This window comes from Thermomyces lanuginosus, assembly GCF_041956635.1.
Source record: "Thermomyces lanuginosus strain ATCC 200065 unplaced genomic scaffold VTN49scaffold_31, whole genome shotgun sequence".
Lineage (NCBI taxonomy): Eukaryota > Fungi > Ascomycota > Eurotiomycetes > Eurotiales > Trichocomaceae > Thermomyces > Thermomyces lanuginosus.
In genome coordinates this window covers 1,413,004-1,425,576 of record NW_027192365.1, presented here as the reverse complement: position 1 = coordinate 1,425,576, position 12,573 = coordinate 1,413,004, and the positions used below count along the sequence as shown (strand labels likewise).

General features: G+C 51.0%; 5 protein-coding genes across 5 annotated transcripts; 4 read left to right on the top strand and 1 right to left on the bottom strand.

Moving 5' to 3' along the window:
* Positions 1-188: 188 nt before the first annotated feature.
* On the top strand, positions 189-934 carry VTN49DRAFT_4581 (uncharacterized protein; the record flags this gene model as incomplete). Its single annotated transcript, XM_069412543.1, has 5 exons — positions 189-272; positions 368-414; positions 468-653; positions 708-843; positions 929-934. The coding sequence occupies 5 exons, from the start codon at positions 189-191 to the stop codon at positions 932-934; spliced, it is 459 nt and encodes a 152-aa protein (XP_069267776.1).
* Positions 935-958: 24 nt separating this feature from the next.
* VTN49DRAFT_4580 (uncharacterized protein) lies at positions 959-2,011 on the top strand (the record flags this gene model as incomplete). The annotated part of the gene is made up of 1 exon (XM_069412542.1): positions 959-2,011. The coding sequence occupies one exon, from the start codon at positions 959-961 to the stop codon at positions 2,009-2,011; it is 1,053 nt and encodes a 350-aa protein (XP_069267775.1).
* A 4,234-nt stretch (positions 2,012-6,245) lies between these two features.
* Positions 6,246-6,531, top strand: VTN49DRAFT_4579 (uncharacterized protein; the record flags this gene model as incomplete). The annotated part of the gene is made up of 2 exons (XM_069412540.1): positions 6,246-6,424; positions 6,483-6,531. The coding sequence occupies 2 exons, from the start codon at positions 6,246-6,248 to the stop codon at positions 6,529-6,531; spliced, it is 228 nt and encodes a 75-aa protein (XP_069267774.1).
* A 1,925-nt stretch (positions 6,532-8,456) lies between these two features.
* VTN49DRAFT_4578 (uncharacterized protein) lies at positions 8,457-10,181 on the top strand (the record flags this gene model as incomplete). The annotated part of the gene is made up of 1 exon (XM_069412539.1): positions 8,457-10,181. One exon carries the CDS (start codon positions 8,457-8,459, stop codon positions 10,179-10,181), a length of 1,725 nt encoding a protein of 574 aa, XP_069267773.1.
* A 273-nt stretch (positions 10,182-10,454) lies between these two features.
* VTN49DRAFT_4577 (uncharacterized protein) lies at positions 10,455-11,976 on the bottom strand (the record flags this gene model as incomplete). The annotated part of the gene is made up of 3 exons (XM_069412538.1): positions 10,455-10,578; positions 10,653-11,413; positions 11,464-11,976. 3 exons carry the CDS (start codon positions 11,974-11,976, stop codon positions 10,455-10,457), a joined length of 1,398 nt encoding a protein of 465 aa, XP_069267772.1.
* Positions 11,977-12,573: the final 597 nt, after the last annotated feature.

Here is a 12,573-nt window from a genome sequence, read left to right as displayed (position 1 = left end):
GGTAATGAAAAAGGCCACGGGGGCGTATGAGGGAGGGCCGGTAGGGCGGCGGTGCGGCACTCTGCAGAGATCCATTCTACGTCATCACTTCTGTAGTTGGTATGCTCGTACAATCCCTGCCATGAGACGCTTGATTGCCGTGGTCGGAGGACTGTGCACTGAAAGCAAAAGTCGAAACATGATACACCATGGCGGCTCCAAGCGCCAGGTCTAGTCCAGCCGTATTAAGTTACCGGGGGGGGGGGGGGGGGACATTGTATGGAGCGCGTATGGTAAGTTACGATATTACGGCATTTTTCGGCGCAAAATTACAGAGTAACTACATCCACGACGAACCGTTGATTGTTGTCCCCACGATCTGGACCAGGTGGACCCGGAAGGCCAAGGGCCCGCGATGGGATTCCAATTCTTACCGTACCACTCGATACAGCCATCCTTCACGCCAGGCCCTAGCTGACCCACGGCAGATTCACCCGACAGGCACATCCAACTTCCCATACCCTAATAGGGGCGCCAAAAGGCAATGGCCATGGCCCTCCGTCTTCCTCGGCCGTGCCCCTTGTCGTTTTGGTCCCGTCTTGTAACCGCGCTATTCCCTCCTTTATGACACCGTCGCTCGAATCCCTGTCATCTTCAGCTATATTATCCACACCGTCGGTGTCCTTACGGTAGCCTCAAGGATCTGCGCGATTTGCCCCGACAACCAGAGAGTACTTATGTACAAAGGACCGGCCTCCTCTCTCGTGTTCTCGTTCCTGTCCTCTCTTACACCTGCGACTTGATCGGCTTACCTTATCCCAACCGCCGCGTATCGGTGGGGTGTATCTTGATTGCATCTTCAAGGTAAGCATGATATTATTGGCCGCGTGCCATATATTGCCCGCATTTTCGCAACAAGTCAAGACTTAACAAACCTTTGGTTTTTCAGATCTAGAGCTTTCAACTGTCGACCGTCCGAATGGCGCCGAATCACCGTCGAGGTCCCTGGGTCCCAGAAGAGGACCAGGCCCTTCTTCAGCTTGTCCGCGAACAGGGCCCCAATAACTGGGTGCGCATTTCACAGCATATGCATTACCGATCTCCAAAGCAATGCCGCGAACGCTTTCACCAAAACCTCAAGCCAACACTCAGCCACGCACCCATCAGCCCCGAGGAAGGCATGATGATTGAGCGCCTCGTGAACGAGATTGGCAAGCGATGGGCGGAAATCGCACGACGATTGGGCAACCGGAGCGACAACGCCGTGAAGAACTGGTGGAACGGGACAATGAACCGGAAGCGGCGCAACATGGCTGCGCAGGCCGCCAGTGCCTCACGAACATGCAACGGAAGAGTCGAGCCTCCTTACCCGAAAGCGTCCTCCACGAGCCCTGGCGGCAGCACCAGCAGCACGCGACGGGGATCGTCGTCGACAACAAAAAAGGCCACTGTTTCGCAGCCGTCCGCGTCGGCTGACAACAGCAATAACAACAACAATAATAATAATATTAATAATGATAGCAATAGCAACGACAACAACAGCAGCAAGTTCAATTCGCCTCGCCTTCCTCCTATCTACGTGCCAGGACGCCAGCAGCCTGTGGAGCCTTCCATGGTCTCGCCCGCATTCTCTGAGGCCCCGTCACTAGAGCCCCCGGCGTTGGTGTCGGACCACGGTTCGGTGGCCTCCGCGTCCCCGCGAACGATTCCCTCTCCGCAATTGCCTCCGCTCACCATGGAACCACGCAATCCTACCTACATGGACCGTCGCGGCAGTGCGCCATCCTTCCACCTTCCTCCTCTCTCGAGGGACCTGGCCAACGATGAGATCCATAACCGGCCCAGCTCGACGATCGAATCCGCTACGATCAAGCGATGGGGTTCTGAACACCCTCCGCTTTTCCCTCAGCCACTACCACTACTGGGCCACCAGCACTCGCACTCAGTACCTGAGACGAAGGTGGCGCAAGAACATAACAATTCAACCCCACAGCGGGATTCACGCATCTGCTTGAGTTCTTTACTGAATTAATTGATACCCCCATTTTCTTGATTTCCTATTTGTTTTTTTTTTTTTTTTTTTCATTGGTTGCATGGTGCAATTTGGGGCTCTATATACCAAACTATTTGCATTGAAAGGTCAGGGATCGGCTCCAGGGTTCATTGGGATTTTCGCGATGGGGTGCACTTGATTTTCTGGACGGGGGGCTATCGACGGCGCCGGATGATTTGGCTCTGCTTTTTTGGAAGATATCCTAACATCGTTCGTGTCTCTTTTACTATTTACACATTGTGTATAATACTCTCGAACACGAATACCATCGAGGTTCAAAGAAAAACTTTCTTTTTGTTTGTTTTTCCTGAAGAACAATGATGATTCGCGGGAAGTAAACTCCAGGCCATCATTGTGGCATTGGCACCTGTCCACGCCACGTCCCGCCTCCCCACGGGCTGCGAGATGCGATGCAAGGGATGCGGTGAAAAAAAAAAGGGGGGTCGGTGGCAATTTTGTCCGGCCGATGAGAGGCATCTTTGGGGGGGAGGGGTGGTGTAGCGCCTTTTCTGTGCATGCACAGATACACGCGTCGATTGCTCAGGTGCAGATCGTGCATCTCTCATGCAGATCGCAGCAAATACGTCCTTGACGGGTCTGGGACACAATTGGACATGCGAAACTAGATCAACGTTGCGCGTGCAGAATACGAGTAGGGTTCTACGGTTCTAGTGGTGGAGAGTTGTCGCCCGAGATCTCTCTTGACACAATCACACGGACGACAGCTGCGATTAGTTAGAGCGCTTTTTAACTCTCGGAGGGCTCCAATCGCCCAAATCAAGCGCCGAGCTTGACATCAGCGATCTCGATCTTGATTGTGATTTGCTTGGTGGTTCGGTGGTTATTCTCAATGTGAGGCTCTCAACCGTCGTATTCCATCCAATGCTGATTATCCAACGAACACAAATGATTCCAGGTCGAGGTACGGTAGTACTTGAACTATCAAATCTAAACCGTCGGAGACGGAAATCCCAAATTCCGAAGATCTGGGTTGCCACGCTGTGTATTCGTATTTCATGCCTTTCTCGATTGTCTTCAGCTGTAGCCATGCAGCCCGTTGTCCTCGGAAATTGTTGCTGACTTGATGACAGCCTGACATGGGCCAAGCACAGACAAAGAAACCTAGAAGGAGAAAGAAAAAAGAAAAGGGAAATGGTGGGCGAGAGGAAAAAAAAAAGAAAAAGAAAAGTGAGAAAAAGTTTTCCACCGTTTGCCTATCCCAGCAAAAATTCGTCGCCGAGAGAACTCAATCCGGAGTCTTGGCCCGGTATGGTTCTCTGATGACAATGTCAACCGTTGGGAATGTGCTGAAAAAAAGGGACATGTCAATGTCTTTCCGATCGACAACTTGATGTACGGAGTGCTCCGTGCTGTAGCTAACCTTAACCTATTCCAATTCTATGCTCATCAGCGTCATCTGTTTGGTTATCTATTGGGAGCTTTGGAGCAAAACAGGAATATCAGCCGTAGGTTGACGCCTCGATGTGACTGACTGTTTGTCCTCACTTTGTTCTATGATCCACAGTCCTCTGACTTAGGGTCAGGGCTTCAACGGGCCACCGAATGATATTCTTTGATGTCTAAAGCCTCGGATGATTTACTGACTCGGTGACACGTATCGCCAAAAAGCAGGGGTCTCGGAATAGTCTTGACTCTGCTCGGCCGGGATTGCACTGTGATTTAGACATTGATGGCAAAATCAATCTGCAGCCTTGTCGTTGATGTCGGGGTAGGTTAATCCGTAACTCCGTAATGAGCCTAGATTATGTTCGACGGTGCCTGATGCAGGGTGATTAGTTAGAACAATCCGAATTTTCACTAGTAATTCCTTAGTTCCAGTGGGAATCTTTTCTCCGCCGTCGAGCTTTTCTTCCTTTCCAGATTGAAAATGGCTTCCCTCCATACGAAGGCATTTTATCGCGCATATTGGTGTGTCTAATTGATCGACCACGCAGCATCAATATTCCAACAAACATAGCACGCTGATCACGGTTCCGTCAATCTTGCATCGGACCAGCAGGGATCGCCAAGGAGCGCTTGCTTACTCGTGACGATCAGCCCTAAGCGGAAGCCATGCTTGATTAGGTCATCGAGCCTTTCTAACCCGCATTCAGGCTTGACCGAATCAAACTAACTGCTTGAGTTTAGAGGTGAGTTTAAACTCGTAGATCGGACGAGTCAGCGGCCACGGAATTTAGTAGACCAGCCAGTCCTTGGCGAACCTTCAGATTCAAAACAGCAACTTCAAAGTTCTATTATTACGGAGCGCTCAAGTCAGGCAACGTTTTCGAGATGAAGCCATTAACTACAGTAGCAGGATAACTAGATCTCTTAGTCTGATCATGTCCTCAATTTTGGGAAGCGAAAGGAAAAGTGAATGGAAAAATGTCGGTCAAAGATGTAAGCCTACCTAAGTTGTTAGGCAGGTTTTTTTGATTAACCAGGGACGCGGAGACAGGAGAAGCCCAAGTTCGACAACTTCATTGAATCAGGAACAAATAATTCCCCTCACTCCTCGTATTCATGTTCTAGAGCTCCGACGGCCAACAAGCTACATACACTCCGCAGGTTGGAAGAACATGCTTTCGGGGAGAACTTGATCCAACAATTGACCGTTGCTAACTTTATGGAGTACTGAGCCACCTGATCTATTTCCTGATTCAACCCCCCCCCGTCGCAGAAGCTCTTCCCCAACAATTGACGATCAAATGCAAACTGAGACAAGTGGCCAGGATTTGCCGGAACTCGGAGACTCATGCTTCCAGCCTAGAGCTGCTCCATTTGACATGGGGCATGGCCAATATTCATCAAGTTCGTGTCTAAGGTGTCGGGGGTACCTCCTCTGTACATCCGCATGGAGTATCACAGTTCAAAACTGCGCGTAATAATTCTTGCCCCTCCAGTAGGATTATCCTGCGCGTCGCTGCCAATCGACAAAGCAGGCACTTTCTCTCGAATTAGGTTATTCATTTGACAGCTGCGGACCTAACCTACCTTTATCATCTTTTCCGTTCCGTTCGAGTTCCACCTTGACCCAAAATCTATGGGCACGGGTACCCCTCTTGTACACGTACACCGGGCGTAAGAAACGATACAAGTTTCATTACGGGGAACATGCCGCTAAGCCAAAGTTACCGCTAAAACGTCATTGGTACCCACTTCTGTACGGGTTCTGTCACAACTTGTCACAGCCGTTGAGGAAGCTAAAAAACCACACCAGGAGCACGGACCACCAGCGGAGGATCTCGGTGTTAGATCCCGCTAAACCAGGCTGGGTTTAGTGCTTCCTGTTAGTCGCATCCAAACTGATGGCGTTTGAACGCCACAAAGGAGGGGTGGGAAAAAAAAAAAAGGACTCAAAAACACAAACAATCCCCAAACCCTGGATTTGAGCTTGCTTGAGACAAGGACAAGGTGCCTAGATCTTGGCCGCGGGTCTCCGGCACTTCTCACCCTCGAACTTGAAAATGTAATTAATTAAATATGACAGGGACAAAGTTATGAATCCGTGACGAATAATTTGAATCTCCTCTCTCGTACTGTACGACTCGTACTCCTACGGGGGGTGCGAGTGCAAGTGTTATTGATCGAGCTCTGCGATGAACAAGGAAAAATTGGTGAATCGACGGCGTTCCTGTCATCATGAATACGGCTTGGCTTGGCCCTCATCCGGTGTAATCAGCGAGTACATACTTCTTTGAGGATTTGTTTGAGCTTACTGGGGGAAAAGCAACAGAAGTGACGATGCCGTTTTGCTTCTTTACGCTTGTTGAAACGAACACGGAGTTCCGTACTTTACATGGTTCTCGTTCCCAATGTCTCGTCCATGATATAGGCTATCATCCTATCTTGACTTCAGAGATTTCAGATCCGTGGGATAGCAAGCTCCATACCAAAGTCTCGCTGAGTGTAGTACAGTACTCGTGCTACTTACCGCTTGCCTAATTCGGACAGACTGTTGTATGTTTAGGGACTGTCCCATGGAGGTAACAAGTCCTCTGAGCGAGACTGCCATCCAGCTCTCCTCCTCCTTCCTCCGGCCCATACGATTTCCTTTTTGTCGAGGTGAAAGACGTCGTAGATTTGCTCATAATGCACTACTTAGTCTACTAGTATGAATACCTAGATCAAGGGAGTTTCTATTATCGTGAGAAATTGTTCTTGCAAACGGCCAAGATGACGCGCACTCATTCTTGAAAGCTGCAAGCGACGAATGAACACTGCGGGCTTTGTTAGTGCCTGGATCCGTAAATCGCGCCGGCCGGGTGTCATCAAGTATAGGCGGCGCCAGTTCGATCAGCTCTGGAGGGTTTTCAACATTCGGGTCGACACATTGCCAGATTTCACAGTAGCAAGGTACCACATATGGGAGAACGCACCATCCTACTGGCGGTAGGAAGCCAGAATAGCTCATCTCTCTGCAGGTTGCAAGGTGCTGGTTCACTCATAGACACGGACCGAAAGATGTCGTCCTCATTGCATTCCGGTTGCTGTTATAATAACTTCCGTACCTGAATTCAAAACCAGAACCGGCAACTGCAGCACCGAATTGGGCCCGTTGCCACCGAGTACTGTCAGGGCCAGGCAGTTTAAGCTCTTGGGCTCTCAGCACTGCCGTTTCGCAGGTACAGATCCAAGCGCTCAGTCTTTCGGTTTACCGTGTAGCGGCTTGTTGCCGTTGTGGTATTGTTCCAATGCTTTCTTCCGTTCTTCTCGGTCGACCGAGCCAGCGTGCTCCTTGAGTCCCGTGTATACTCACCGAGGATTTTCTCCATTTTCCACACCTTGTCGTACATGGACCAATCAACTGAGTCGTGAATCTACTTATCAAAGCCACGATGTTTTTCTGTTCAAGTTTGGGCTCTCTGACGGTCGAATCATATCTCTTTCAGATGAGCGAGTTGTTCCCTTTTCCGGCCGCGGTCATCTCCCCATATGAGGAGGGTTGTCCATTCTGGTCAACTTCTTCCATGGTTTCCTTCCATCCTGCATCTCCCTGTTGAAATCTAGGTATTCATGTGGGGGGCCGGAGATGATGCAAGGTACATGTTCTCTTCCTTTCCTACCTTTACGCTCCAAAAAGGCTTTGGATGGGAGGTTTGCGTTGGAGAGAGCTTGTCCAACGCCTGCTGGTCGGTTGGCACCACTGTCACCCTGGTAGAGAAGGGCGGCACATGCTCATTGCACTTTGCGAGTAGGTTGCCCGGATGTTTCTCAAACATTTCATGGATGGAATCTGGTTTGCTTTTCGCGTAGGTGTTCAGTGGGCAGCCGTACCAGGGCTTTGTTGAGGTTGGTTCGCGCGACCGAATGGCATTACCGCGTACTCGAAGTAACCATATCCTGTGCAGAAGGCTGTTTTTCCACTTGTCTCCATGCTGAATCCAATAACGATAATAGGATCGCGCAGGTAAAGCTTGGTGAAGATCTATGCGCCAACAAGTCGATCCAGCATCTCATCAATGCGAGGGAGTGGATATCGATTCTTAATGTGATTTCATTCAAACCACGGTGATTTGCATAGATCCTCAAGGTGCCATCGACTCCTTAACAAACAGAATAGGTGCTCCCTCCTGACTTCTCGATTCCCGAATCCAGCGTCGTCGTTACATCTCCTCAAGGTACTTCCGTAGGACACCCAGCTCCGCCCGGGAACATGGGCGTTGTACCCTCCTTCAACTCGACCGCATAGGGAACTTCTTCTGGCGGCAACTCACTGGCTTCTCCTGACGAGAAGACAGAAGCGTACAGTCGATACGTTTCTGGGATATCATCAGGTTCCATACCAGGAATTGCGGCACATTCTGCAGTCAGTGCAAAACCATATTTCGTCCCGTAAAGATAGCAAATCTCCTGGACTTTTCGGGATCGGCAAAGGAATCAATTTGCCGTACGCCTTGTGCCTGCGTCTCCTCGTGAGTTTAGCATTTCCGGGCTCTGAATCACGGAAAATCTAGACTTTGGCACGTGATTTCACGTGTGATGCGGGGAACAAAAGCCCATCAAGGGCTCAAACTTGCGGAGCTTCAAGAAGCCATCATATACCTAGCTGTGGAGATTGTAGTCGGGGACGGCAACAAATTTTTCAGATTCATCGCTGTTATGGTATCCTATCAAGTTCGCTCTCATCCGTCAGGTACAGCCAGGTCACGATCCAGTGGCTGTGGCAAGTAGGCTACGGGCACCTCGGTCGTTCCATGAAGAAACTTTGGCTTGAGGCAAAAAGGAGATCGGAGCAAGGAGCCTGTGCCCTAATTCGCCGTTGAATCCCGATAATTGTAACTTCCTAAAAAGGCTAAGTTAAAGACTCTTCGCTCAGAAATTTTTTATCGGAACTGATAAGAATGGAGACCCCTCCTTGTCTGAACTATGACCTTGTGGACAGCAGGCTAAGTTAATACGATATCGAAAAGCCCCCAGAGTGATGGGGACCAGTAGGAACGCCGCCAGCGGTGAAACAGCCTCGCCTGTCGAGTGCCTGCAGGAGGTATCGTCTCAGCTTTATACGCAGGATCCTCACAACCCGCTACTCTACATCCACCGTGCGCGGCTTCATACACGACTGCGCTTCCCTGATTTAGCAGCTGCCGATGCCTATCGAGCGTTGATTCTACTGGAGAGTGTCGTTGATCCGGAGGACTCGGACTATGTGGCGCGACGGAGATCATCCACCCATGCGGGGCCGATGACCGCTGGGGACGGCGACGAGAATGACGAAGTTCACTTTGTGCAAATCACTCGGGAGGAGTATGACGCTACAATTGGTGATGCGTACGTACTTCTGGTGACAAACTTGGCTCGAACTGGGTGTCTGCAAGATGCCTACGAGTATGCCACGAGGGCGGTCACTCATCTTCAGGAGCTGGAATCGCAGTCGAACCGCAGCCAGGCGGATCCGATTGCGCGCCTGAGGTCATGCGCTGAGATCATTGAGAAGCATCAGCGAAAGACGAACCCCGATGGCGAGTTTAAGCCAGGCTCCCTCAGCGACCGGGGCTCTGCTCGTCGTGTCCTCTACCCTTGGAACGATCATGAACCGGATCGCTATTCTCCCGAAACGATAGCTTTGCTGAATGAAAGACTGCAGGAAGTTGCCCCGAAGTTGGAAGTGCGGACGGTGGAATTGCCCGCATTGCACGACGGTGACACTGTCAAGGATGGGAAGTCCTATCAACTGGGCGTTTTCGCAAAGGAAGATTTGGCACCAGGAGAGGTCATTTTGAAAGAATTGTCCCTGCTCACAGCAACCAATCGACTGCACGATCTCCGCTGCGACGCTTGCAACGGTCCTCTTCCGGAGCCGCCCACTGTCGCCAACGGTGCTGCTGACGATACTGACGCGCCCCAATCAGTGGCATGTGAGGGCTGCGCGGATGTCATTTTCTGCAGCCAGAAATGCCATGATCTCGCACAGGAAGTCTACCATGCCGCGCTCTGCGGCCGGGAGGAGCTCGAGTCGTTCGGGAAGGAGGTTGACGATCCAAACAGGGTTGGCTATCTGTATTTCCTCCTGCTGGCAAGGGCCATCGCCATGGCTGCCACGCAAGACATCCACCCTCTCGAGCTCTCGGAGGTCAAGTATATTTGGGGCGACTTCCACCCCTACGTCGAACAGGAAATCACCGAGGAGGACGATATACAAATCGGAAGTGATACTTCCGAACCACTCCCATTCTCGTTTCAGCTACATATCGTGCAGCCATTCCGCCTGCTGGAAGCAATGGGGTTGGATCCCTTTGTCTGTCTCGAGCGGTACGATACCTGGGTGTTGAACACCTTGTACGCCAAATTCCGCGGCGTGGCATCCGGACACATTTCCCGCTGGGACGGAAGACCGGAGCTTTGCTGCGTGCATCCCCTATGGTGCTTGGCGAACCATTCGTGCGATCCAAATGTGCGTTGGGAAGTCAAGGGCGACATCACGTTCACGGTTCGGAAGCCCGAAGAGAGGGTCACCTGGGAAGGCAAGCCGAGCGAGGAGCTCCAGAGGCACGAAGGAATCCGAAAGGGTGAGGAGATCATGAGCCACTACTGTGACGTTGACTTGGACCTTTGGAGAAGAAGAAGATGGGCGCGAAGCACCCTTGGAGGTGATTGTAAATGCCCGCGTTGTTTGTGGGAAGAGGCGTTGGAGAACAACTCTGCTTGAAACATGACCTGATAGATATTCAATCTGCCAAGAGAATTGAGGAGAAAAAGAAATAGAGGAAGATTGCTCTCAGATTCGGTCTCAATTTTTCATGTCAATGATGTCATAAATCATCAGCTGCGTCCATCATCATGATCCATATCGTTAATAAAATGCAAATAGAACAACATTCCCGTCTTGGCCGAAACGAAGCAATCATTCTCGTGACACATAAGGTGTAGTATAATACAGAACAATGCTATCCAGCAGCAGCAGTTTCCCTTTCGTGATTAATTATTTCGCATGATCCACTAGCTCCGCGTAAAGATCATCCGGGATCTTACGCACAAAGGATACAGTCAAACTGATAATTTTCTCCGCGTCGAGTGGTGGAAATGATCGGAGGACCTTGTTCGGACTGTCGGCATCAATGTCAGAAAAATTTCGATGCCTAAAAAAAAAAAAAAAGGATTCCTCAAGGCATAGGCTTACCTCTCGCTTTGCATGATAACGTCGCGCATTCGGTTCAGCTGGGCTACAATGCACAAGATATTCAAATGCGGCCCGTACGCGAACAAGAAGTCCCATAGATGGAGCACCTCAGGTAGCGGAGGGGTGCAGGCACACAGGGTAAGAACGGATGGAAATGCGTAGAGCTCCGCATACATGCCCTTCGAGGTAAGGTAGTTGGAGAGTTTCGGGTCGACAATCTGCAAACATTGGTCGACCAGGCGGAGGCCTCGGTGAACACCGTCCATTGCCCCTCGCACGTAACCGGGGCACTCCTTTGTGATGAAATAGTAGAACAGGGCAAACGCTTCGACTTCGCTCCGGGCGGCGTAAAGAAATGGAGCACACAACACGTTCATACCCTGCACGTAGATGGCTGACTTTGTCTTGGACTGGTGAGTCCCGGGCACTTGGCCGTACTCGGCATCCGGTTCCTCGATGATGGTCGGCGGGTTATCAATGGCCAGCTCAAGCATCTCCTTTCTCCGCGACGACGGTCGAGAGCTAGGCTTCGATTCTTGCGCATCGTGAAGCTTCCATGCCACCGCATTCAACAGTCGAATCAAACTGGCCTCGGTTACACGGCGCTTGAATAGAGGATCCGTGGCGAGCGTTCGGAAAGTATCGTTTCGGATTTTTGCGTATGCTGGCGAACGGCCGCGGTGGACAAGGGCAAGATATTCATCGGTTGGATACGGCGGGATGGCTAATAGAGCCAGCCACAGGTATATTCGATACGTTGACTTGGCATATATCAGTACCCACTGTAGCCATGAGTGAAGCAGTTCCTTACCATGCCATCGCTATCGGCATCGACTCTATCCGATAGAACCAGCAGCCTCAGCTCTTGTAATGACTCCCGTAGCTTCCCTTCACTAGGACCGTCACGCAGCAGAATCCCAAGATTGGACCGCCTGATCATATGGCCCGCAGAACCGGCCTTTCTTGCTGATCGCCGTGCCTTAGGAGCTGCAGCATCCTCTGCGGCCAATGTCGCTTGGTGATTGTGATTTGACCCTGCGTCGCTATTTGACCTCGGCCGTCGACTTAGTCTGTTTTGGGTTGGTGACTCTGGGGGTCCTTGTTGCGAGGGTTGGTGATTACTGGACTGATAGTACGAGGTTCTCGTCGTCGACGACGCCGACGTTGGCGATGGTTGTTGCGATTGGAGAAAGGCGGCGGACGAGGCCGAAGAGAGGGTCTGGTGGGATTGGAATTTTCGTATCCTTCGAGGTGACGGGGGATCCGCAGCTGTTGATGAGGAGAAACGGTTCGTGTTTTGCCCCGACGGCGGACGAGACGTCATGACTGGGCGCGAGCAGCCACTTGCAGCATCGGATAGACAGTGCGATGCTTTAAGCTTGCTAAATAAGGGTCAATGGGATGTTCGAAGAGAAGTCCGAAGGGCTGTCTGGGAATGTTGATGTTTGCGTTGCTGGGGTCGAAGCTCTAAAGACGCGGAGGGGCCAAGCGGAGACAAGGGAGTGAGACAGCGTCACCGACTTCACTCAGCTGAATGAATTTGGCAAGCTGAAAAAAGAAGTATTACCTGGCGCCAGTTACAATTGTGCATCGATGTACGGAGGACGTCGTCGCAAATAATTGGGTCAATCAAATCGCTCCAAGCATGCCAAATCACAGCGCGATCCATTGGCCGGTCATTGATCGACTTCGCAACCCCAAGCACCGCACGATGCACGATTACACCTGAAGCCTTTGCATGTGACCGACAACTGGTTTGATCCTCTTGATTCGAAACCTATAGCAGATTCAGGATGACTGACAATTCATTTCAGAGTACGGAGCATGCCAATGGCCATATTAGTAGTTACACCCAAGAAATACTCGACGGTCATGGGCGATTAGATATTACGCAAGTCCTGGGGACTATCTTTTGATGGAT